Below are 27,184 nucleotides of genomic sequence, written 5' to 3'. Positions count from 1 at the left end.
TATGTTAACAGCAGTCTCTTTCCTTAAATATTTTAAGGAAGTTCACACCCAAGGGCTACCTAACTAGTGTGTCAATTTGGGATACAGTGACCATCAGCTCATTCTTGTTTTCCTCAGATGGGTTTTCGCACAGTGAGCTGCTCCTGATTCTGAGAGAACACCAGGATGGACAGGACAGTCCTATGGATCACAGCTAATTCTAGGAAGCCCAAAGGATGAACGAAATGTCCAATTCACATTGCTGTGCCCAGATCTGTCTTCCATCTTACCTTTCTGAAATGCTTTCCTACACTGCATCACCTCAGGATGTCTTCTGGACCTTGAATCATTTTACCAAAAGCACAAAATAAACTACTATGCAGTGAAGGGAAAGGAAGAGGTTCCTGTTCTGATTTCCCCAGAATTTCAAGGCAGATCTGCCTGGAAGGAGCTGAATTTCCAGCTCTCTGTTCCAGTTCCCAGACTCTCTTTCATTTTTACTAGCTAATGACTGTCAAGTGAACTAAATACAAGCTATCTCGTCTCTTCACAAGACCCCATAGCCTTCTTAAAAGAAAACTCTCCTCTTTCCTCTACTAATGAGCTCTACTGACTGCTGATTAGATCTATTCTCTCAGCCTTAAACCATAGAGATTGAGGAACACAAATCTGAAAATCGAAAATCCAAAATGCTCCAAAATCCAAACCGTTTTTGAACACCAACATGACACTCCGAAGAAATGCTCACTGCAGCATTTCAGATTTGGGATGCTCAACTTATAAGTATAATGCAGATATTCCAAAATCCAAAATTATCCCAAATCCAAAACACTTCTGTCCAAAGCACTTCAGATAAGGGATACCCAACCTATATAAATATGACCACCAGCTTTAAGAGCTAACATTCCAGTGGATATTTACTACATCTCTGAAGCCAGAAACTATGTAAAGGCAGCTTTAGTAAAGGCTGTAGATATATTATCTGTATGATCAAAGTTACACTCATATTTTCATTCGTATCCACATTTTCCCTCCACCTCCCCTGACATACACACACACAAACACACACGCACACCTCTTAGTAGTCATTTTGGTTTGAAGAACAGTGACTACTTTTACCTTTCAAGTGTGAAATGGCCTCACCTGATACAATATAAAAGTGAATTCATCTGGAACAACATGAAAATGAACTAGATATTTTAAAACCAATCAAATAGTCAAAATTCTATACAGACGGTAACAATGAACAAAATTGGTAAGCATATTTCCCTTCCCTCTGGGCACATACAAAACAAATTGACCGCAAAATACTTCTACTGGCTGATATTTCAGTAGATGCTGTATCTAAACTCCTTTTTACCAATTACCTCATTTACTCCTACCCAAAAAACCCAATGAAATATACATTAGTAACCCTATTTTACAGATAAGGAAATTGAGGCACCGAGAGGTAAAATAGCATGCACAAATTCAGACTGCAACTTTGTACTGCTATTTCTGTTTTTTGAATTACTCTTCTTGTATGTCAGCGGTCCCCAACCATTTTGGCACCAGGCACCGGTTTCATGGAACACAATTTTTTCTACAGACCTGGGGATGGGAGGGCAATGGTTTTGGGATGAACCTGTTCCACCTCAGATCATCAGGCATTAGATTCTCATGGAAGCAGGCAACCTAGATCCCTCAAACGCACAGTTCACAATAGAGTTAGCACTCCTATGAGAGTCTAATGCCGCCGCTGATCTGACAGGAGCTCAGGCCTTAATGTTTGTTGGCCTGCTGCTCACCTCCTGCTCTATGGCCCAATTCCCAATGGGCTATGGACAGGTACCAGTTCCATGGCCCAGGGCGGGGGGTCCCTGTTCTCTAGGGAAAACAGATGTACTCTTCTTCCCCTAGTCTACTTGATGTCCAGTTGCATTCATCTGAAAGGTAGCAGTAAATTAAGGATACCATTTAAAGCCTCAACATGGAGAAAAACAATCTATGGAACCATCAGCTTGGCTGCATTCACAACTTCAATGAGTAGCTGCTCACAACATTCCTCCTTCTCTCTCCTTCCCTCTCATCCCACACACCAAATATTTATTACGTAACTATTACATGTCACGCTCTACACTAGAAATTGTCTGATCTCTAATAGGTGCTCTAAAAAGCTCAATTTTTCACTTTAGATCCATGATTTCAACAACTTTCTACCTAATCTAGAATTTTGCACATATTAAATAAATCTGATCCTCAACATTTCCTCAAACCCCTTGAAGTGCCAGCATTTTCTTAACAGCGTTACCCAGGAATAACTGACAAACAGTAATAACTGATGATATAATAAGCCACACATAAGATGGGAACAACAGCTTACTCTCCTGAAACTGTACATGAGCATCCACACACAATACCAAGAATTACAAGAGTTACCAAATTCAAGTCTTGACTATCTTGAGTTACAAATTACATGGTACAGATTCTTGGGACCACAGGACCATGAACAAGTTTGACAGATCAGACCATGCCATTTATTCCAAAGTATTTCTTAACCCACATACCAGCAAAGTTGTCCTGCTCAAAATCATGATATGCTCAAAGTTTGTCTTTGCATCTCCTTGTCTTTCTTTTTTCCTGCCCCTTTCCATCTGTACTTTTCTTCAACTTAGTAGCACTCCACCCGTCCTCCCTGCCCCCAACAAAAAGTGCTCCTAGGAAAGGGGTTGTTGAAATCATTCACTCTAAGTTGTCAAATCACTGACCTAAGTGAGCTTAATGTATTATCACTCCCACGAGTACGGGAAATTAAACAGGAAGCCAGTGTCTAATTTTTCAGTTTAGATCAGCTAGTTAGAGGGGGATGTGTTGTTAAAGCCGACCAATTATTTCCCTGAAATCCTGCAAAGTGAGCAGCCATTAATCTATTCCTAGTTCATTCTATTTTGATTCACTCATTCATTCAATAAATATTTGTTGAGTGCCTATCACCTTCCAGACAGAGTTCTACATACCAGAAAAACAGCAATGCGTAAAACAGACAAAAATCCTGCCCTTGAGGAGTTTACAATTTATAGTAGGGTATGTACAATAAATAATTCAACAAGTGATGCATAATTATGAGAGCTGGCATTAAATGTTATCCATGCTTGCAGATATATGTAAGAGCACCTGAAATGCTTGCCATCTCACTTAAGTGACAATGTGATGTACTGAGAGGCCAGAAAAAAAACAACATTAAATTCCAGCTCCTGCACCAGCCAGCTATACAATCTTAGCTGACACACACAGTCTTGATAGACTCAAAGTCCCCCTTAAAAACAAAGGGAAGGCTAGAACAATACCAAACTCATCTTTTTAGACATTCTAAGTCTCATGGAAGAATATGGGCACAAAGAGAAGACTGTTAGATGATACATTTAAATCTGAGTGAACAAAAAAGAGACTCTAAAAAAGGCAAATATCATTTTTATGTTGTTAGAAGTAATATATCAACCTTTCAAGAGGCACTTACCACATCTCTGAAGCCAGAAACTGTAAAGGCAGCTTTAGTAAAGGCTGTAGATGTATTATCTGTGTGATCAAAGTTACACTCATTGTTTTCATTCATATCCACAATTTCCCTCCACCTCCCCTGACATACACACGCACACCTCTTAGTAGTCATTTTGGTTTGAAGAACAGTGACTACTTTTACCTTTCAAGTTTGAAATGGCATCACCTGATAAAATATAAAAGTGAATTCATCTGGAACAACATGAAAATGAACTAGATATTTTAAAACCAATCAAATAGTCAAAATAGTCATGACGTATTGGAAAACAATGTTTTTAAAGTCCGGACATGGTGGCTCATCCCTGTAATCCTAGCACTTTGGGAAGCCAAGGCAGGGGTATCACTTGAGGACAGAAATTTGAGACCGGCATGGGCAACATCACAAGACCTGGTCTCTATTAAAATATTTTTAAAAAATTAGCAGGGCATAGTGGCGCACACCTGTAGTCCCGGCTACAGAGATACTGAGACAGGAGGACCCTTGAGCCCAGGAGTTCAAGAATGCAGTGAGCTATGATGACACCACTGCTCTATAAAAGCCTGGAAAATATAGCAAGACCCTATCAGAAAGCAAAAAGAACAAGAAAGGGAACATATTGTCCTCCACAATTACAATATCATTAACACACTCAAGAGGTTATTTAATATTTATTCAATACTATCTAATGCAGTCCAACTTTCAGATTTCCCCAGTTGTCCCCAAATGACCTTCATAGCATTTCCCTCGAACTAGGATTCAATAGAAGCTCAAACTCTGCATTTCACTGTCATATGTCTTTAATCTACAAAAGTCTTCCTACCAATTTTGCATCTAATCTAGCTTGACATAACTATGGATCCAATGTCCTATGATTGTCAAGTGAATTAAATTATAGTAGCAAATCACTCCTTTATAAATAGCTGTGAAATGTCTTAATCCAGCGAAGAGAAATTATGGTGTGATGTAAAATGGCTTTAAATTCTTACAGATTTTAAATTCTCAATCTTTTCATCTCAACATTGTCCTTGTGCTTCCAGGGTCTGGCCAAGACACACAGTCCAAATTCCAGCTCTGCAAAGCTTAACTCCAGGTATTATGCACCTAATCCTAAATATTGAACCTACTATTTGTGGAACCGCAAGACATAACTCATTAAATATAAAATAATTTTTATGAAAGATTGGGCTAGGGTCACCACTGCATTTAAAATTCACCAAACAACTGCTTGCTAATTTGTTTCTCACTTTGAAATCAGAATCACAGACAGGGTAGCATACAGCATATACTAGACTAAAAAGTGAGGGGAACATTATTTGATCTGGTAATAATTAAGTGCTTAAGCAAATTTGGATAACTGTCCAGAAAACAATAAACTGGTAATGCTGATGTGTACACTTTCTATTGTTCCCTTCTACTCTCAGAAAACTTAGTTCTTCAAGCAAGGAGCACTGTCTTATTCAAGGAGTAAGGTTTGAAGACCCTCAGGAATACTGGAAAGTTTACAGTGGCCTTTGGCCAAGAGCAGTAACATTCTCACCTGGAAACTGACTTTACTGCCAAGAACAACCATAACGAGAAAAATTACAATCAGCAAGATTATTTTTCCAAGTGAGCCTGGATGTGAATTTCTGTAAAGAATTCCAAACAGCAATTCCAGATTATGGAAAACATTGTTTGCAGAGACTGAATTCAACTTATCTAAATTTTTTATTGCTAGCACAGCTCCTGCCATATAACAGGGGCTTGTTTTGTCCATTCAAGCATTCATTCAACAAATATTAATGTTCTTACTCACTGCTAGGCATAGCACTAGGTGCTGGGGATGTAACAGTTAATAACATCCCTAAGGACCTGCTCTCATGGAACTTACTTTCATTCAATGAAAGAAGTCAGAAGAAAATAATAATAAATAAGCAAATACATTTACAAAGGGGTAATTTCAGATGTTTATAAGTGGTATTAAGAAGATACAGAGGAAACAATAACAGAGTAAGAAATAAGTAAAGAGGCTGGGCACAGTGGCTCATGCCTAAAATCCCAGCACTTTGAGAGGTCGAGGCGGGAGGATCGCTTAAGCCCAGAAGTTCAGGACCAGCCTGGGCAACATAGTAAGACCCTGACTCTACAAAAAAAACATTTTTTAAGAATTAGCTAGGCATGGTGGCACGTGCCTGTAGTCTTAGCTACTCAGGAAGCCGAGGCTGGAGGATCACTTGAACCGAGGAGCTCGAGGCTGCAGTGAATCATGTTCTTCATTGTACTTCAGCCTGGGCCACAGAGCAAGACCCTGTCTCAAAAAAAAAAAAAAGTAAAGGGGGCAAACTTAGATGGTTGGTAAGATAAGACCACACTAAAGAGCTAATGTTTGAGTTAAGAGCTACAGTACAGAATGGAACCCACCACATGGGGATGTGTGGTAGAGCAACTGAAGAAAGTTTGATAAGGGAATCCTGAGGACCTAGATGGACAGTGGGAATGGAAGTGGGCAGGGAGCCACATATGGCTTCATAGGCCATGACCAAGTATTTGGATTTTATTCTTAGCATAATAAGAAGCCCTAGAGGATCTTAAGCAGGAGAATGCTATAATGTAACCTGTGTTTTGAAAAGATCATATTGGCTGAAATATAGAGAATGAAAAGACTATATCACCACAATGTATCCTGCAACTCCACCCCATTGTTTGTACCACCACTTCTATTTCCAAAACTAGTCAGAGGCACTGTGAAGGCAGCCAAGTGATGGAACCACAGAGCTGCTGAGTGCAAGGAAAATAAATAAGGCTCAACAACAGAAAAACAGGGCACGTTTTCTTTTCCTTTCTTTCTTTTTTTTTTTTTTTTTTTAGAGAGTCTTCCTCTGTTGCTCAGGCTAGAGTGCAGTGGCATGACCATAGCTCACTGCGGCCTGGACCTCCTGGGTTCAAGTGGTCCTCCTGCCTCAGGCTCCCACAGCACTGGGATTACAGGAATGCCCAGTCCACATCTTCTTTACTGCCCAAAATGTACCTGGAAACCTTCTCAATGGTTTCAGAGACATGGCTGAAAGAACAGCTTTATTTTAGTTCATCATCAGTTTTTCTTCTTCTTAAAAATGTCAACAAAAAACTTTCCAAAACTTCATGTCACTAACTAACCATTATTCTAAATCACCCCCAGATTCTGGTGAAGAAAAGATCTCACAGCAATGGCACATGACAGAAGTTGCCCAGCCCCTCATCCACAGCTCCCAGACTGCTCATCTGCAGAGGCCCACAAATGATTATAGACAGTGCTAAAGCACATGGGGACCTGGGTTTCCAGAAAGTGTTAACAGGCAGGAAGAGGAGTGGAAGGGAATTTGCTACCAACTATGGCACTTTCAGGCAAACTGCTCCAGGACAGGGAAAGGATTTCTAGAGACTATCCACCTCAGAGGCAGTGGATACTGTCCTCAGCGTAGGGGAAAGTGTCTGACCTCATTGATAAACAAAGATAAGTAACGTGAAACAAACATTTCTTGAAGCTAATATGATAATACAATCAAGAGGGTTAAAAAAAATGCATGCTCACTTGTCCTAATAAGTCCTCCACCAGGAAAATTTTTGTTGGAAATAAACATTTATTAAAGAACCTATCAAATTTTTCACAAACATTTTAGAACTCAATTTTTTTTTTTTTTTTTTTTTTTGAGACAGAGTCTCGCTCTGTCGCCCAGGCTGGAGTGCAGTGGCATGATCTTGGCTAACTGCAAGCTCCACCTCCTGGGTTCACGCCATTCTCCTGCCTCAGCCTCCCAAGTAGCTGGGACTATGGGCGCCTGCCACCATGCCCGGCTAATTTTTTTTGTATTTTTAGTAGAGACGGGGTTTCACCGTGGTCTCGATCTCCTGACCTCGTGATCCACCCGCCTTGGCCTCCCAAAGTGCTGGGATTACAAGCGTGAGCCACTGCGCCCAGCAGAACTCAAATTTCTAAACATGAAGTTTCCCTTTTCAACTGACAGCTCTACAATCTGAATCAATGTTAGGTCAAAATCTTTAAATTTAAATTTCTTACCATATAACTTGTTACCACATATTCCTGCATAAAAAAGAGTGATAATTTAAATCAGAGTCGATAGATAAAATGAAACTAGAGCTGTCTGATGAATCATTGTATTTTATAAGTTGTATATGTGAATCATAGTATTTTATAAGGTTTATAACTAGAACCCTAGAGGAAGAATATCTTTGAATATACATTTAGTATAGATAGTAAATTTTCATGCATGTATCATTTCAAAAATTACTTCAAATGAGTGTATGAATGGGTCACCTACCTATTAAATTTTATTTTACCCCAAAACTATAGATTTCATTTTCATAACATTGATTTTGTCCAACATTAATAAAGCTAATCAACTACACTAATAAAAATGCCTTTATCTTTCTCAGTAGAAATAGCAATTTAACAGGCAACACATAATCCTACATTAAGACTCATCAATTGTTTGATCTACAAAGAGTAGCACTTTTTTTCTTTCCTGCACAGTCATACCCACATAACCTTCACACACACACACACAGTACAAAGCCACACCTTCTGATGCTGGCAGGTTACCATGTGTTTTCCACTGTTGTAATGAAGTCACCCCCAATAACTCAGATGATGAGAACAAAAACAATAACTTGAGAGAATAAAGAGCTACATATATACATTGTTTGCTGTGGCTTTCTCTTTCATGGCAAAAAAAAAAAGTTTATGTAAATGCCCCCAAACAAGGCAATAATTTAGTAAATTATAATAAAACCCCACAGGGATTGTGAGAAATGCCACATAGAAACATTAGAATCATGAGTACAAAAAGGAAAATATAAAAGTATATACAATTAGTTATAAAATGCAGTAAGGGCAAATGTTGTAAGAAAATATGCAAAAATTAAAATTCATGTCAATGTTCCGTTTATAATAGGCTTTTCCTAACAAAGAAAAGACAACCTAGTACAGAATGGAAGAAAAGGTTCAAATCTCGTTACGCCATTAGTTTCCGGTACGGTAAATGTTCATAGCCAAGGTCTCCCTTCTGGCCACTAACACTAAATGTGATTCTGGGCTTACTGTTCATATTTGCAGATTGATGGGATTGAACTAAATGGCTCTTCAGCTCTAAAACTCTGTCCTTGCCACTATAAAATCTGGCCAAATATTTAAAAGTCATCCCTTATTTCTTGCTGAATGGCAGTCACTGTAATGAAGCTCTTAAACAATATACCAAGAAAGATTCTGAGTACAGTGCCCAAATTATACCCCTTCTAATTCTCTATGAAGGCTTTCACCTCTGTCAAGAGTAACACACCTGAGTTCTCCACCAATTAAGCAAATGGCCAGGCCGCTGTTTTATCACATGTAGGACCAATGCTTTGTCACTGGCATCTTGTTTGGGTCATTCAATGGAAAAAAGTGGCCATATAAACGCAAACGCACTCATGTAGTTTTCTTCATTTCACCCATGGGTGATGACTCCCACTAGCAGGCATGCCTTGCATTTGCCTTTATTTTTCTCTAAGACTCACACATACATAACATGCATACTCCAGAGGTCCAAGGAAAATACTCCACGTTTTTTTTTCCCCCTCAGGATAGCCTGGAGCAGGAGGGGTGAAGAAAAGAAAGAGAAACAGCACACAAAACCTTCCTTGTTCTTTTAATCTTTCTTAGACAAATTCTACACCAGAGAAAGCCACAGCTGAGGATTTTACAGTGGTGTTAAACACTGCTTCAGTCCCCTGAGAGAGAAGGAATGCATTCCCTTTAGTATTCACTGTGCTGAGCTACTCAGCTTTCTGAAAGAGAATATAGCAGAGCAGTCAAGAAGAAAAGGCACAGACCATGATACTTGCACTCAGCAGCTTATAAACCCGTTTATTTCCTCTCTAGGAAAAAAAGCAAACAAAAATGTTTTCAGGACCATTTCTCAAAAGGTTCCTATTTGTTGACTGATTTAATCAATTTAATTCAGACAGTATATTCCTAAAATTGCTTTCTGTGTTGGTGCCTACGAGTCCTTGTCCTTAAGAAACTCACACTGATATAAACAAGATTAATAAGACAGTAGGTAAAGTGCAGCAAAAACAGACAAAAACTCATGATTAGCTACCCTTGTGAAAGTAAGAGAAGATAAGAACAAATGCAATTGTCACAAACAACTGGGAATAAATTGCCAACTCAAAGTGTGTACATATCAAGTGGTAGAACGAGTATATGTATTTTGATGGGTCTGACTCATCTTCACTCTTTAGTGACCTACTAATGCTCTGATGCCTGTTAGCATATCTCAAGAGGAAATAATGTTTGTTAATATCTAAATTTCAGTCTTAAGATTTTTCTACAATTTATTTACAAATCTAATGTGGTGTGTATTTCAAGACATGTGATAATCAAAGACCAGAATGAACTCAAGACTCTTAAGCACTGATAGTGTGTACTGAAAGCCCATAATGAACTCATCTGGATGGTTATAATGGGATATAAAAATTGTTGGCAAGAAACTGTCTTCACTCTAGAGATAACAGTGATCATATTGATTATATCATGTATATTAGGTATTAACATTAGAAATTAATTAATTTGAAATCTTGAATAAAAATTTAAGTACAAAATTTAAAAATACAGTTACATATTCACTTATAAAATAAAAATGACATACATCCTACCTTCTCATGGGTGAATGTTAACTGATCTAAAATCAGGCAAACCACAAATCTTTTACAATAATGCTCTTTTAACTGACCCCAACTGACCAGCTAGATTAACTGATGATCTTCATTTCCTTTGTAAAACTTACTGAACATTTCATAGCCAATGAATACTCATCTCTATAAGACACCCGTGTACTACAGTGGACCATACCCAAACCTGTTTCTGCTAATTTTATTTACCACATGTAAACCAGTGATAAGTACAAAATGAAGATGAGATTTTGTTTCTAGAGAAATTAAGCTGGACAAGATAAACATTTAATAAATGTGGGCCTCTCAAAAAACAGTTGTTGAATTAAATACAAACTGACTATAGAAAGACTGGGAAAGGGAAGTTAAAATGATTCTGCATTCCAATTATTCATATATGTGTAAGTTGTTATACCATTTTTAATAAGCCTCATAGACAACTGTGGTCAATGAATTATGGATGTGATTTATGCAAGAAAGAACAATTGGAACACAAATCAATGTACCATTCTAAAACGAGCCCTCACTGCACATTGTAAACTCCTGGGGATCTTTTTTAAAAAATTGATGCCAAGGCTTCATCCCAGGTCAACTGAATCAGAATCTCCAGAGTTGATACTTGGACATCAATTTTTTTTTTAATTCCCAAGGTAGTTCCAATGTATAGCCAAAGATGCAAACCGCTGCTCTACATGAAAGGACTGGTGAGAGGATGAGGATGTGTAATCATATGACTTATAATACATACAATGTAAGCGTACACTTTTTTTTTTAACAGTTTCAAGCTTTAACTGTTTCCAGTTCATAAATGTAGTATGGAAAAGATAATGCCAAGATAAGCAGTATTCTACCAAATAACAAGTATGTACGTAACCAGATCTACCTTGGCCTAAGAAGTACAATGAATGCAATTTGAATGCCTTTCTCCACACAACTATCCTACAAATGAGGTTCCAAAAATCAATTATATAACTCCAAGGAAGTTTCTCTGCACTCCCTCTGCAAAACTGAACTAGATGTCCAACTCTTTCTATACTGTCTTGAGATCCTCCCACTTACTCTTTAAGTGCACACAGTCAAATTCTAGAGAGAAAAATAAGTTTTAAAAGGTTGATGTAATTAGCTGGGCATGGTGGCAGGTGCCTGTAATCCCAGCTGCTCAGGAGGCTGAGGCTGGAGGATCACTGGAACCCAGTGGCATCATTGCATTCCAGCCTGGGCGACAGAGTGAGAGACTCCATCTCAAAAAACAAACAAACAAACAAAAACACAAAACAAAAAATGGTGGATGAGGGGGTGAAGTGGGGAAAAGTCTGGTGGTACCATGTGGAGAAGAGAAGGGATAGAAGCTTAGCTTAATGTGTGCACAACAAAAACTTCCAGTTTATAAAGCCTAATTCATTAATTCCTTCTCTTACTTATTCATACAAAAACATACAGTAAATAACTACTATATACTTACAGCTATTCTAAGCACTGGAAACCAACTCCAAAAATGGCAAAAATGGCATTTAAAAAACAAGGCGAATATGTGAATCTGTATCCCTCTTTTCTCTCTCTGCTGCTGCATCTGTATAGCAGGCAGCCTTTCAACAAGAAGCTATTACAGGCTGTTGAAAAGGATGCCTCCTGCCCTCAGTGGCAAACAAGGGTAACACAGCTTAATGAAAGTCACATTTGATGCACTGTATACTCTTCCATATCAAGTGGCTCAATTGCTGCCTGTAGTCTTCCTCATACTCTTATGAGGTAATCTGGAATCATGTCTTTGATTTAGATTGGCTGCATCTTTTATTTCCAAAATACACTGGTAATGGTGTAGTCTTCAAATTTAACATTTGAAACTGTGATTCCATTTACCTCTTTGTACTAACTTGAAAAAATGACTGTAATTGAAATCCTTCCATTGGAAATAAAGCCCTTGAAACTTTTCAGTGGTTGCTCATCCTTAAGCGTTATTTGAGCTGTCAAAACTATGAATGGTCTATCCACTGAAATAAGCCCTCTTTGAGGATGATGAAAAAAGTACAGGATAGAAAGATCAAGTCCTGCTTGTCTCAAACAGCAAGTTTTCCTCCACTAACTAGCAAAGGCAGAGAAAATAAGGTTCTTCCCTGTCCGGATTCTACTGTTTATCAAATGAGAATAAAAGGATTCTTAGGGCCATGCTCCACAGCTTATGTTCCATAGCTTAAATTTCTTCTAAATTTCCCAAATAGCTTTCTGACACAAATTTATTACTTCATTCTAACAGAAAACCCAAGGAAACTCTATAAAATATTACTAACAGTTTACATGCAGTCATCATGATTATGTAAATTTCCAAAAATAGTTTTTAAATAAATTTCAAATTAACTCTGAAGTTAAAGGCTGAGCTAGAGTACATACTTTAAACTTATAGACAGATATAGAATAAAATTCCCAGGAAGACTGGTAATGGGTGTGTGTGTGTGTGTGTTTCTTTGAGACAGACAGGGTCTTGCCCTGTCCGTCCAGGCTGGAATACAGAGGTGCAATCATGGCTCATTGCAGCCTCAATCTCCTGAGCTCATGAGATCCTCCCACTTTAGCCTCCCAATTAGCTGGGACCATAGACACATACCACTACACCCAGCGAAATTTTTATTCTTTTATTTTTTATAAAGACGGGGTTTCACCATGTTGCCTAGGCTGGTGTCAAACTCCTGAGCTCAAGCAATCATCCTGCCTTGGCCTCCCAAAGTGCTGGGATTACAGGCATGAGCCACTGCATCCAACCAATAATATTTATAATAATCTAAGAATGGTTTTTCAGAGGAACACTTCTTATCAAACAAGAAGTGTACTGATTTCCTGCACTTAATTCAGTATCTCGTTGGACTGAATAGCTCATGAAGAAAATTTATTGTTTCCTCCATGATCTTCTTCTGGCTGAAATGGCTAACAGTTTTTCAATAAAACCAGAATTAGTAATTCCAGTCTTATTACAAAAATGCATTGTCAAAATTGCCTGGAAAAAGAAAAATACTGAAAAGACAATGTTGTTTCTGGAATCTACATCTTGATGGAATTGCAATAAAGGGTATGAAGATGCAAATGTATGTGTTAGTGATAATACAATTTATCTAAAGCAAGGTAAACTTAAACTGGAGCTGCCTCTATAGCAAAGTGTGACTGATACTTCAAATAGGAGAAAGATGAAGATAATAAAAGGCAATTATCACCCTCTATTGAGCACTCGGGCCTTGCACCATGCAAATACTCTCAACATTATGTTATTTAACCACTGTTTTAAAAGCATCTTAGGGAACTTCTGCTTCCAAGAAAATGGAGTAGACATACTTTTCCCTATTATCCACACTAAGTACAACTAAAATCCCTCAACATTATACATAAAATAAATATAAACAGACTCTGAAAAGTGAAAAGAAGATGACGTACTGGCATAAAACCTGGGGGCCCCCAAAAAATGACATGGTGGTGAGTTCTCCAGGAGTTTTCATTTTATAGGTCTCATATATCCGATATATGATGTCATCAGATTTGGAGTTGAAAAACCAGAAACCCAGTAATGTCAATGACACATACCTAAACAAGCCCCTAGAAAAGTTTGTTCTCTTTAGCCAAAGAATCAGAAAAGAGGGAAACTGTAAAGACAAGTACTGGAGTCCAGACTTCCAACACTGCTCCCAAAATACAAAACATTGCTGAAATAAAAGAGCTACAAATAAATGGAAAGGCATTCCATGTTTGTGGTTGACCATGGGCTTTAATATTGTTATACCTACTGTTGTTAAAATGTCCACAGTACCACAAATGATCCATAAATATAATCTCTTATCAAAATCCCAATGGCATTTTTTAGCAGAAATAGAAAAATGCATCCTAAAATTCATATGTAATCTCAAAGGACTCCAAATCACCAAACAATTTAGAAAAAGAACAAAGTTAAGGGACTTAAACTTTCTGATTTCAAAACATATTATGAAACTGTGGTAACCAAAACAGTGTGGTACTGGCACGAAGACAGATAAACAGACCAATGGAATATAATATCAAGCCCAGAAATAAACCTTCACATACATGGTTAAACAATCTTTGACAAAGGTGTCAAAGCTGTTCAATGGAGAAAGATAGTTTATTCAACAAATGGTGTGGGAAAACTGGACGCTCACATGCAAAAGAATAAAACCGGACCTTTTACACCATATACAAAAATTAACTCACCATGGATAAAGACCTAAATGTAAGACATAAAAGTATAAAATCACAAAACTGCTAGAAGAAAACAGTGAGGAAAAGCTTCATGACATTGGATTTGACAATCTTTCTTGGATGTGACAACAAAAGCACAAGTAACAAAAGCAAAAACAGACAGATGAAACTACATCAAACTTAAAAACTTTTGTTCATCAAAGGACACAATCAACAGAGTGAAAAAGCAACCTATGGAATAGGAAAAAATGTTTCCAAACCACATGCCCGAAAAAAGGTTAAAATCCAGAATACGTAAAGAACTTCTGCAACCAAACAATGAAAAACAAATAACTGATTAAAAAATGAAAAAAAGTTTGAAAAGAAATTTCTCCAAAGATAATACACAAGTAGCCAACAAAGATTCTCAACATCACTAATCATTAGAGAAATGCATTATCCCCTCAGATCTATTGAGATTGCTACTATCAAGAAAAACAGAGAACAAGTATTGAAGAGGATGTGGAGAAATTAGAACACTTGTGCACTAATGGTGGGATTGTAAAATGGTGCAACTGCTACAGAAAACACTATGGAGGTTCCTCAAAAAATTTAACACAGAACTACCATATGATCCAACAATCCCACTTCTACATACATACAAAAAAGAACTAAAAGCAGGGTCTTATAGCATCACTATTCACAACAGCCAAGAGGTGGAAGCAACTCAAATGTCCAATGGATGAATGGACAAACAGTATGCCATATATTCATACAATGGAATATTATATAGCCTTAGAAAGGAAGGAATCTTGTCACATGCTACAACATGGATGAAACTTGAGGATATTATGAAATGAAATAAGCCAGTGCCAAAAAGATAAATACTGTATTTCCATATTCATAAGGTATCCACAGTAGTCAAATTCAGAGAAACAGAAAGTAGACTGGTGGCTACCAGGGGCTGAGAGGAGCAAGGAAAATGGAGTTGTTCAATGGGTAAAGAGTTTCAGATTTGCAAGATGGAAAACTTCTGGATATGTGTTTCACAGCAATGTGAATATATTTAACAGTATTGAACTGTATACTTAATAACCGTTAACATGGTAAATTTCATTAAATACATCTTTACCACAGTAAAATGCATTTTTTTAAAAATCAGCTGGGCGAGATGGTTCAAGTCTGTAATCACAGCACTTTGGTGGGCGGATCACCTGAGGTCAGGAGTTCAAGACCAGCCTGGCCAACATGGTGAAACCCTGTCTCTACTAAAAATACAAAAATTAGCTGGGCATGGTAGCGCACGCATGTAATCCCAGCTACCTGGGAGGCTGAGACCCGAGAATTGCTTGAACCCAGGAGGCAGAGGTTGCAGTGAGCCGAGATCATGCCACTGTACTCCAGCCTGGGGGACCGAGCAGACTCCACCTCAAAAAAATAAAAATAAAAAAAAACAATTAAAAAAATTCAATGGATGGGCTCAAGACCAGGTGGAGTAAAGAATCAGTGAACTGAAAGAACAACTAAAATTACTCATCTAAACAAAAGAGAAAAGAAAAGACTGAAAAACAAAACAAACAAACCAAAAAACAACAAAAAACAGAGTATCAGGTATCTGTGGGATTATAACCAAAGATCTAACAATTGTGTCTTCAGAGTCCCAGAGAGAGAGAGGGAAAGGAAAATAGGGCTTTAAAAGTACATGAAGAAATGATGGGTGAAAATTCTCAAATTTGGCAAAAACAACACCTACAGATTCAAAAAGCTATGATAATACCAAACAGAATAAGCTCAAAGATACCCACACCAAGACACATCATAGTTAAACTTTGCTAAAGATAGCAAAAAAATCTGGAAGCAGCCAGGGAGAAAGAAGTCATGACATCTAGACAAAAGAAGGATAGTGGATGTCTCATGAGAAACCCTGAAGGCCAGAAGAAAGAGAACAACATTTTTCAATGGCTTGAAAGAAAAAGAAAAGAAAGAAAGAAAAAGACAAAAGAAACTGTCAACCAAAATTCTACATCAAGTGCAAACATTCCTCAGTAAGCAACAGGTAATCAAGACAACCTCATATAAAAATAAATAAATAAATAAATAGTTACTGGGAGACCTACCCTAAAAGAATGGCTAAAGGAAGTTCTATTTTTAAAAAAAAAACATAGCTAAAAGAAAGGATCTTAAGTCACAAGGACAGAATAAAGAGCAATGGTACAGTAACTTTTAAAAATGAATCAACTCTATGCTATCCATAAGAAACTCTCTTTAAATAAAACAATATAGACAGCAAAAATTAAAAAAAGATACATGTGATTGTTAAATTTATGTGTCAACTTAAAGAGCTGGTAAAACATTATTTTTTGGTATGTCTGTGAGTATGTTTCTGGAAGAGAATAGCATTTGAATTGGTAGACTTATTAAAGAAGATGCCCTATTTGGGCACGTGGACCTCATTCAATCCATTGAGACCCAAACAGAACAAAAAGGCAGAGGAAGGAGAAATTTACTCTCTGTTTGAGCTGGGATATCCAAATCTCCTGCCCTTGGAGATGGAACATCAGCCCTTGTGGTTCTCAGGCCTTCAGTCTTGAAAAGAGATTTACGCCACTGGACCCCTCGTTCTCAGGTCTTCAGAGTCAGACTGAACTACGCTCTCCAGCTTTCCTGGTTTTCTAGCTTGCAGATGGAAGAAATAATTAAGATAACAGAATAGAAAAAATTAAGTTGAAAACAGGAAAACAAGAGAGAAAAATCAATGGAACACAAAACTTGTTCTTTGAAAAAAATCAATAAAATTGACAAACATCTAGTATGACTGACACAGAAAAAAGACACAGACATTATTATCAATATCAGGAATGAAACAAGGAATATAACTATACAGGCATCAAGAAGTCAATAAAGAATACTATCAACAGTTCTGCACACTTAAATTTGACAACTTAGATGAAGTGGACCACTTCCTTACAAAGAAAAACTACCAGAACCCACCAAATATGAAAAACAGTAATTTAAGTAGCCCAATAACTTAAATTAAGAAAATTTAATTTCTTAAATTAACAATATCTAAAAAAGACATTTCCAGACCCAGATGGGTTTCCACTACAGAATTCCACACAATGTTTAAAGAAGAATGAAAACCAATTATACATAATCTCTTCCAGCAAACAAATAAGGAGTGAACACTTTTAAATCATTTTATGGAGCCAGTAATATCCTCATAATAAAACCATTACAAAAAGAAAATTACAGACCAGTATTTCTCGTAAGTACAGATGCAAAAGTCCTTAACAAAATATAAGTAAATAAAATTGAGCGATACATACAAAGAATTATACACATTGACTAAACAGAACTTTTTCCAGGCTTGCAAGAATGGTTCAATATCTGAAAATCAAGCAATGTACTCTACCATATTAATAGGCTATAAAAGAAAAACCTAATAATTATATCAATTAACACAGAAAAAGCATTTGGCAAAATTCTACATCCATTCATGATAAAAAAAAATCTCAGAAAACTAGGAATAGAAAGGAACTACTTCAATTTGATAAAGAACATAGAGAAAAATCCTACAGCTAACATTGTACTAAACAGCAAAAGACTGAATGCATTTTTCCCCAAATATCAGGAACAAGACAAGGATATTCACTCTCACCACTCTTAGTCCACACTGCATGAGAAGTTCTAGTCAGTGCAATTAGCCAAGAAAAGGAAATTTAAAAAGCATAGATATCAGATAGGAAGAAATAAATCTGTCCTCATTTGCAAATGACATAATTGTCTATACAGAAAATTTCAAAGAATCTACAAATAAGTTCCTCAAACTAATAACTCCATTTATCAAGGTTACAGGATACAAAAAACAACATTTGAAAATAAGTTGTATTCTGTATACTAACAATATGCATGTAAAATCTAAATTAGAAATACAATACTATTTCAAGTGCCCCCCAAAAGTGATAGTTATAAATCTAATTCATATAGGACTTGTATGCTGAAAACTACAAAATGATAAAAGAGATCAAACAAGATCTAAATAAACGGACAGACAAACCTCTTCATGAAGAGAAAGACTCAACAAAGTACTTAAAAAAAAAATTCCCAAAACCAATATCCTGGTTTAACACAATTCTTATCAAAACACCGGAAAGATTTTCTGTAAACATAGATGAGGTTATTATAAAATTTATATGAAAAAACACAGGTACTATTTTATCTTAAGCAATTTTGAAAAAGAATAGCTACAGTAATCAAGACTTTTTGATCTTGGTAGAGGAACAGACATTAAATCAATTGAGGAATAGAGAAACCCAAAACAGACCCATTTAAGTACAGTAAACTGATTTTGGACAAAGGTACAAGAACAATTTAATGGAGAAAGAATAGTCTTTTCCATAAGTGGTGCTAAAACAACTGGACATATACAGGAACGTGCACACACACACACACACACACGCACACACACACACACACACACAAAGAAAAACTTTGACCTAAGTTTCATATCTTATAAAAAATTTATCTCAAAATTGATCATGGACTTAAATATGAAATATAAAGCTTTTAGGAAAAAAGGAAAAGAAAAATCTTCAGGATCAAAGGATAAGCAAAGAGTTTTAGACTTGACAATAAAAGCAAGAATATAAAGGAAAGGATCCATACACTGGACTGCATCAAAGTTTAAAACTTCTACTCTGAGGAAGACTCTGAAAGAGGATGAATAGACAAGCTATAAATTAGAAGAAAATATGTGCAAACCACATACCCAATAAAGACTTAGTGTCTAGAATATATTAGGAACTGAGAAAAACTCAACAGTAAAAATTTTTAAATCGAATTAGAAAATGGGCAAAAGACATTTAAAGAGCAAAAGACATTTAACAAAAGAAGATACTCAAATGACAAATAAGCAAATGAAAAGATGTTCAAACATTATTAGCCATTAGAGAAACGCAAATTAAAACCCATCACTGGACACCATCAGTACACACCAATAGAATGGCTAAAATAAAAAACCAGAAACACCACCAACATCATTGCATGCTGGTGAATGCGCAAGTAAACGGAATCGCTAATACAGTGTACTAAAGAGAATACGCAATGGTAGAGTCAGCCAGGAAGACAGTTTGGTGGCTTCTTAAAAATTAACCACGCAAATACTATACATACTACCCAGCAACTGCACTCTTGGACAATTATCCTAGAGAAAAGAAAACTTATGTTCACAACAAAACCTATAAACAAACGTTCATAGTACTTCTAGGAAAACAACTCAGATGTCCATCAACAGAAGAATGATTAAATAAACTATGGTACACCCATACCATAGAATACTACTCAGAAACTAATAGCATACAACTTGAACGAATCTCTAAAACATTATGCTGAGTAAAAACAGAAAATTCCAAAAAGCTGCATCCTGTATGATTCCATTTATATAACATTCTTGAGATGACAAAATTATAAAAATGGAGAAAAGTGATTGCATATCAGGAGTTAATGATGGGGGTTGTGGAGGTAGAAGGAAAGTGGCATGGCTATCAAAGGCCATCAGGAGAGAGACTTTTGGTGATGTGGTTGTTCTGTATTTTCACTGTACTGATGTCAATATCCTCGTTGTGATATTTTACTATGGTTTTACAATATGTTACCATTGAGGAAACTAGGTAAAGGGCATATGGTATCTTTACGTTTTATTTCTTAAAACTGCATATTGTACTATTATTATGTACTACCATTATCTCAAAATAAGAAGTTTAACTGAAAAATACATTAGGTGATAATACTCCTCATTTAATAGATGAGAAAACAATTCAATTGAGTTTCAATATATTGCCCAAGGTCATATACTACCAGTAAATGGCAGAAGCAGAATTCAAACTCAGGTCTGCCAGACTCCTGGGAAAAAGTCACAGATTTACTCAGTAGCATTTAGGGGGGAAAAGTGGTTTTTTGAGACAGGGTCTTGCTCTGTCATCCAAGCTAAAGTGCAGTGTTGGGATCATAGCCCACTGCAGCCTCGACCTCCCAGGCTCAGGTGATCCTCCCACGTCAGCCTCCCAAGTAGCTGAGACCACAGACACACACTACCACACCAGCTAATTTTTTAATTTTTAATTTTGCAGATAATGAGGTCTTGCTATGTTGCTCAGGTTTGTCTTGAACTCCTGGGATCAAGGGATTCTCCCGCCTTGGCCTCCCAAAGTGCTAGGATTACAAGGATGAGCCACAACGCCCAACAGGGAATAAATATCTATTACGTGCAGGGATTCTGGATAGAAAAATCAAAATCAAAAACACAATATAATTCTGTATCTCTAGGATCATATGTTACTATAGAAGATGCAGGTGAATAAGAAATTACAATAAGGTGTATAATGTATATACAAGGTCAAGGGCTAGCACTGTTGAGGGAGATGTAGTGAGAATGCTTAGATGGGAGAGGGGAACCATTAACAAGCAGCAAAACAGACTCAGACTGACCTTTTAAGATACCTCTAGAAGGGTTTTGGAGCACTGGAAGCACCATGAATGTGGCAGGGAGATCGATTAGGAGGCTCCTCTAATAAGCCAGAAGGGAGATGATAAGAACAGAACTAAAACAGCTCCTTTGGGAACAAAGATGACTGGCTGGATAGGGATGCCTTAGCTGTGCTAGGAGATGTAAGAGGAAGAAAATCCTTGGTTAAGGAAGAAGAAATTAACTATACTTTAGAAATGCTGCATTTGAGGAATCTGTTGAACTTCAGGACAGATATCTACCTAATCAATTAAATATATACCTCAGAAACTCAAGAAAGATATTATGCTAGATATAGAGCTTTTGGAATCATCACTTATAGGACATAGAAAAACACATCAAAAAGGAAATTGCTCAGGGAGAATATGTAGAATAAGAAGAGAAAGGGGGTATAGGATGAAATTAATTGAAGTAAGCACTCTTTTAGAAAGAAAGATAGCTAGGTACCAATCTAATTCAAGAAAGAGACAACTCATAAATAATTTAGATGGAAATTCTTACAGAGGAACATGTATGTTAGTGTGGTGGTGGTTAAAAAAACAGTGTTTGTTTTATTATATATTTTAATTTTTGAAAGGGATCATGATTCTAGTGATCACAAGTGAATAGTATTCTCTTATGCCAATGTTTTTGGTCATGCATTACTTGCCATTCTTAATTTTTCTTTCTCACTACTGAAGACTGATTAAATCATCTTCCTAAATGATAAACTAGGAGATGGATATTGAAGAGATTGTGTGATGTATTTTCTTATAGTTTTGGACAAACTTCACAGCAGAAATACCTTTCCAACAATTACAAGCTTATATCAAATCAAAATGGTCAGTAGTTGACAATCAAGAGAGGGATTTCTTTTTTGTCCTTTTAAAGATAGTGAGGGAAATTCCAAATCAAAAAGCCTTTGTAAGAATGGCTTTTTAGAGGAATACAAAAAAGATGGTTTTAATTTGTTTTGTAATCAACGCTGTCCCTGTGTTTACACTAAGACTTATTATCTCTCTAGGTAAAACTCAATCCATCTTGATGAGTTTTGGAAAACAAAAATCTCCAATGAAAATTTTTAAATCGAATCATTGTGAAAGAACAAAAGTTCTGCAGAGAATCACTGAGATCTAGAGCACCATAACCATGCCAACAACAAGAATGAGATTTCTCTTTTTCTTCTATCCTAATAAAATCAAGACGAATATCCTTCAATTAGGTATAGAGCCTTACATTACTTAGCTTTATATTATACTTGTGCCTTGCCATATGGAAGCATTCTCTGCTTGTTTGGTTGCTAAAGGAATAGCAGCATGGTAATTCAAATGAAGCAATTAACTTAACGTTCTCCTTCTTTTTCTTTTTATGACAATCATTTCTGGAAATGCTTTTCCCCTTTTCACATTAGTTTATTTACGTGCCTTAACTCTTGAGTTTCAGGTTCCCATGACAGAACATTCAAGATAAAAGGGAAAGCATAAGAAGGCAGAGTACAGTTTTCAGTTATCAAAATTCATAACAGCAAACAATGGATGGTCGGCTTCTCAAAGGAAAGTAATCTACTGAGAAAAAAAAAATCCCAAACCACAATCTTTCCCAATCCTGTACATGAATAGATAATATTTTACTTATAATAGCTTTAATAGTTAACAATGCAAGTGAGTTTAAAATAAAAAATGGATATTTTAAATAAAAATCCTGTAATTTCAACATGGGTAAAGAAAGAGTAATTTTGCTGTCTTAAAAACACAGCAGAAACAAGTCCACACAGAAAAAAAAATGCAGTAAAAAGGAGTTGAAAATGTTCTAACTTTTTTTTAAACTAGGTGAATGGAAGAGGCATATTTAATGGGCTTATGCATATAATCATAAGGAGTATAAAGACAGTCTCACAATTTTCCATCTTGCCACATCACAGTTCCATTCTATACAGCCTCAGCTTAACTCTACAATCAATATGCCAATATTTTCAACAATCAAATCAAGGAAGGAAGATTTCAAAAGGGAGACACACGTTAGGATCCTCCTGGAAATCTCATTTCTTGATCTGCAGTCCAATGCTCTACCTCTGAGCTATATCCTCTCCTGGAAACCTCATTTCTAATCCTGTAAATTCCCAACAGAGTAAGTGACACATATGGATTTGGAACCAAAAAGATGTCAAACAGCCCCGGTAAGCGAAGATGTATTAGAAAGTACACTTTTCCCCTAAAAGTCCAGAAATGGTATGTTAAAATATAGTGGAACTGTTTAACATCAAAATTTTAGGTACAACCAAAATTCATTCATAAAATATAATCCCCTGACAGACAGTAAAGAGATCATCTCATATACGGTCAGACAACCTTATGGGGATTCTTTCTACAACCAAGTAAGATTACAAATGGGTAAGCAGTTAGTTAACTGAAAGAGGAAAAAAATTCTAAGCCAACAGGTAATAGGAAGTGTCTGTCAATTTGTTTCAGAACCAAAAATATATCTACCTTTGTAACAAATAATACCTTGAAAATTCTCTATTCAATCTAAAGGAGAATATCCTGCCTTTCCTGTTATTGTAGTTTCATTATTTCCCCTCTTTAAACTCTAAATCATGCCTCCGGAACTGAAGGCATTGCTTCCACTTGGTCAGCGGCAACATCAGATTGCAAGCAAAGAGCTTGTGCTTCATCCAAGGATCATTAAGCCAAAGGAAATACATTCACAAATACAACTTCTCAGCTTCATTCACTTCCCCAAGTGGCCAGAGGAGCCCATCAACATGAGAAGACTGGAGGGAGGTGGCAGGTTTCCCCTGGGAAAAGAAACCATATTGACTTACCTTCTCTGCATACTTGAACTTAACATAGAACCAGCTTGACTTGATCATTGTCTCACCTCCTGCCCTCAGAGGAAAAGAAAAATGAAAAGAGCAAAAACAAAAAACCCGCAATATAGTGCTGGAGAAAAAGCAGTGTGTCAGCAAAGGCTTCTTTCCGATGCTGAGTTTTCCAAAGGATGACAAGTATTCAAAGACGGGAGGAATAAAAGGTGGAAAAAATAGGAAAAATCCACTCTTTCAAACCTGGCCCCCTTCCCCTTTATGTTCCTGCACACCTTCCCTGAGCTCCTAAAACACTGTGTGTGATCTTGCTCCGGAAACTGCACTCCAGGACTGCCTTGCCAAGCTGCCTGCCTCTCCCTCCCTCCCGCTCCCTCTGTGTTTCTGTGTTGGCCGGCTGACAAGAGAATTCCTCAAATGGACTTCAACTGCCCTCCTCACAAATGGCACATGTCAGTAAAGGCAGGAGGCAGGCTATGGCCCTGGTACCTCCCAGAAGGACAACCTTCTCCTCTGACCCCTACTCCCACGGGATGAATAATGAATTCCAGCAATCCCCTCAGGACACAGATTAACACCTGGCCAAACATTATTTTGACAAGAGCCTGTGTCTAGGAAAAGGACACTGCCACAGATTTAACCCCATGATCTCCAGAACAAGATCAGGAGGTGACCTTTCTCCACACCTACAGAAAATTATCACACTAAAAACAGTCCAGTCTCTTTAGCAAATAGTGAATAAGAATCCATCTTAAGTTCTCCAGCTGAAACAACATCTTCCAACCTCTTGTACCAGAGAAAGAAAATTGGGACAGCTTTCTCTTACTATTCCCCCTTACTTGGTCTTGCTGACAGAACAGCTCCTAGTACTCAGCAGCAGGAACTAACAGCTTGGAAAAATGATTGACGCTTTATAGACATATTTCTTTTCAGAAACGTAAAGAAAATATTTTTATTTTTGTTATACTACTACTAACTCATTAAACTTCCAAGAAAAAGTGTGAAATGGCATCAGCACTCAGTTTACGAGATGAAAGAAACAGAGAGAAAGGGGTGAAATCAAGGAGCATGGTTTGAGCATACATGGATGTGAGACACCCAGGCACTGCCACGCTAAGGGTAAATGTGCTCGAGACGTTCAGGCACATGGGAAATAGTGATTTCCAAAATATTAAATAATATTATGGCACATCTCTATTGCCAAGTAAAAAATATTTCCCAAATACAAAATAATTAAGACCCATTTGGAATCAAAAGTAGATTCTACTGATTGCTGTAAACTATTCCCCACCTGTAAAGAGAGAGACAGCAATGCAGAGGAATTTGGATGTATGATGTTATCAGCTTCCACCTTCCAAAGTGGTCCAAAAAGGTCTGAAATATTTTACCATTCAGTTGCTTTGTGCTCCCTCTTATTTCTACTGCTGACTATAGCATTATAGCTAGTGGGTGGCTTTATCATGACCAGAAGGGTCAAAATGTATGTGGGGGCTCAAGTCCCTTTGCTGTTGGCAATGGATCAGGAGCACGTATGACCCACTGTTTCATTTCCCTAACTCTGTGTTGCAGAAGCATCGAAGATGTGGACCTACAAATCCTTCACTGGAGGCACATCAGGCTTTCCTGAGCCAAGGTGTCTGAAGGCGTAACATTTGCTGAGACCTAAAACATCATTTAATAAATGTCCTCATGGAAAAAGAAGCTGCTATTACTTATAATTGAGCTAAGCAGCAGCTTCATTTAAGCATTCAAAATTTTAGGCGTGATTACCACTGAAAGACCCTCCTGAAAAACCCTATCCCTACCTTAAGTCAGTCACCATTATTATAAACTTCCCTGTAATAATTTTGAAGAAGCATTGTCCTCTACACTCACCTTAACAGTCTAATAGTATTTCAGTGGAGCAGCTATACAAGTGCATAGTAAAACTTCATATGGAGTATGAAGAGATTGACAGAAAGTGTGTCTTACGAGATCTGCATACAGTGAAGGATCACAGTGGATTCTAATTCCAGTTAGTAACCAAGTGAGGATACAGATCACAGAGGAGGTAGAAAAGAGAGTCTATGGAATTCACACCAAAAATAAGACCTCTAATTTCTCTGAGAAGAATGGCTCTATTCCTACTGGCCCCTCTCAATTCCCTGAAATCTTTCCAGCAGCCAGGTATTCTTTTTGTCCAGAATGCCCTTATGTTCCTCCCTCATAGTCTCTCGTCCTTTAGATTGGCACTTAGCTGTAACTTCCTGCAAGTTTTCCTTATCCTCATCCCTAAGTCTGGGTTGGGGGCATCTATAGCGTATTGAACTTCTCCCCTCATTAGCACTTATCAGACAATGTTATCGCTGCCTGTTTACTTCTGTGCATCTCCCTCTGAATTAGAGGTCTCTTGAGAGCAAGTACCCAATCTGCCTCGATCATAGCTACAGTCTGTGGCTTGGCACCATGCATAGACACAGTTGATGCCTCGCTAGTAGTTGCTGGATGGTTGGAAGGAAAAGTTAGATCCTTTAGCAAGAACGGAGATGAGACAATGCATGTAAAGTTCTTAGCACACTTTCTCCAACACAACCAAGTTTTGTATTAATGTTTCCTATCATTATAGCCGTGGGGACAGTGGGGAGCATTTGGAACTATCACCAAAAGGATAGAAAAAGCAACTCGGTAAATGCACTGATGGGCAACACTGAAAAAGCTATCAGATGTTGAAGTTCACTGATCTATAATAACAGTCCAGATAGAGTTGTGATTCTTCTAAGGGGAACACAGGCTCATGAGGGCAGATGAGTGACATGCTGCTGGGAGGAAATGGGCAGGACAAGAGCTTCAGGGAACTGGGGGTACTAATAAGGAAGGTGGTGAGGGGTGAGGGGATTACTCAAGTACTGCAAGCTGGACAAGGAAAGGAGTGAGGCCAGAGGAGCTCATGGTCTGCAAAAAGAGTGAGGTGTCCAGGGTTTCACAGGAATTATGGGGTTGGAAGGTAAGGTGACAGAGTGACAACTGACCAACTGTACTTAGAGACATGATAGCAAAAAAAATCATGTCTTCAGGAAAGATTGTGAAAGAGTAGAGATGTCAATCCATTTCCTTGTGATCGTTCCCCGTTTGTCCTAAGTCCAAAAGCTCACCGAGAAGGGAAAAAAGTAAGGTAATTAAAGATTCCAAAAAGCTAGAATCTGGGTAATCAAGTAGTTAAGACTCATTCATAGGCTTTATGAATATTCTACCTGGGGAGGGACTTTAAACTTCATGACCGAGGACCCCTTTTATGCAAAAAGAGATAACAAATTCCCCATTGATAATGTACTAAATTTTAGCAGTCATTCGCTGATCAAAGAAACACAAAATGTAAGAATTTAGTAATGCTTTTTAATGAGTTTATATTTTATTAACCATCTCTTCAACAAATGCCTAAGGATAGTGTGCACGCAAATGGGTAGCACATGTGCCCTATTTAGTGTCCTGGAAAAGGCTGTGCCTTCCAGGCTGCGAACTGACCTGG

General features: G+C 37.4%; 1 protein-coding gene across 15 annotated transcripts in view; it reads right to left on the bottom strand.

The window, feature by feature from the left end:
• AUTS2 (activator of transcription and developmental regulator AUTS2) overlaps nt 1–27,184 on the bottom strand; it is a 1,185,632-nt gene that overhangs the window by 793,775 nt on the left and 364,673 nt on the right. The window contains exon 1 of one of the 15 annotated variants that reach the window (XM_055392682.2): nt 23,680–24,661. The exons of the other annotated variants lie outside the window; for them this stretch is intronic. Coding sequence (XP_055248657.1) covers nt 23,680–23,727 — 48 coding nt within the window. The 5' untranslated portion in view covers nt 23,728–24,661. Of the gene's footprint in view, nt 1–23,679; nt 24,662–27,184 lie in introns of those variants that run through there. 15 annotated transcript variants of the gene reach the window in all.

The sequence above is a fragment of the Gorilla gorilla genome, chromosome 6 (assembly GCF_029281585.2).
Source record: "Gorilla gorilla gorilla isolate KB3781 chromosome 6, NHGRI_mGorGor1-v2.1_pri, whole genome shotgun sequence".
In the NCBI taxonomy this organism is placed as follows: Eukaryota; Metazoa; Chordata; class Mammalia; order Primates; family Hominidae; genus Gorilla; species Gorilla gorilla.
Note: the sequence above shows the minus strand (reverse complement) of the source record. Positions and strands in the feature narration are given on the sequence as shown.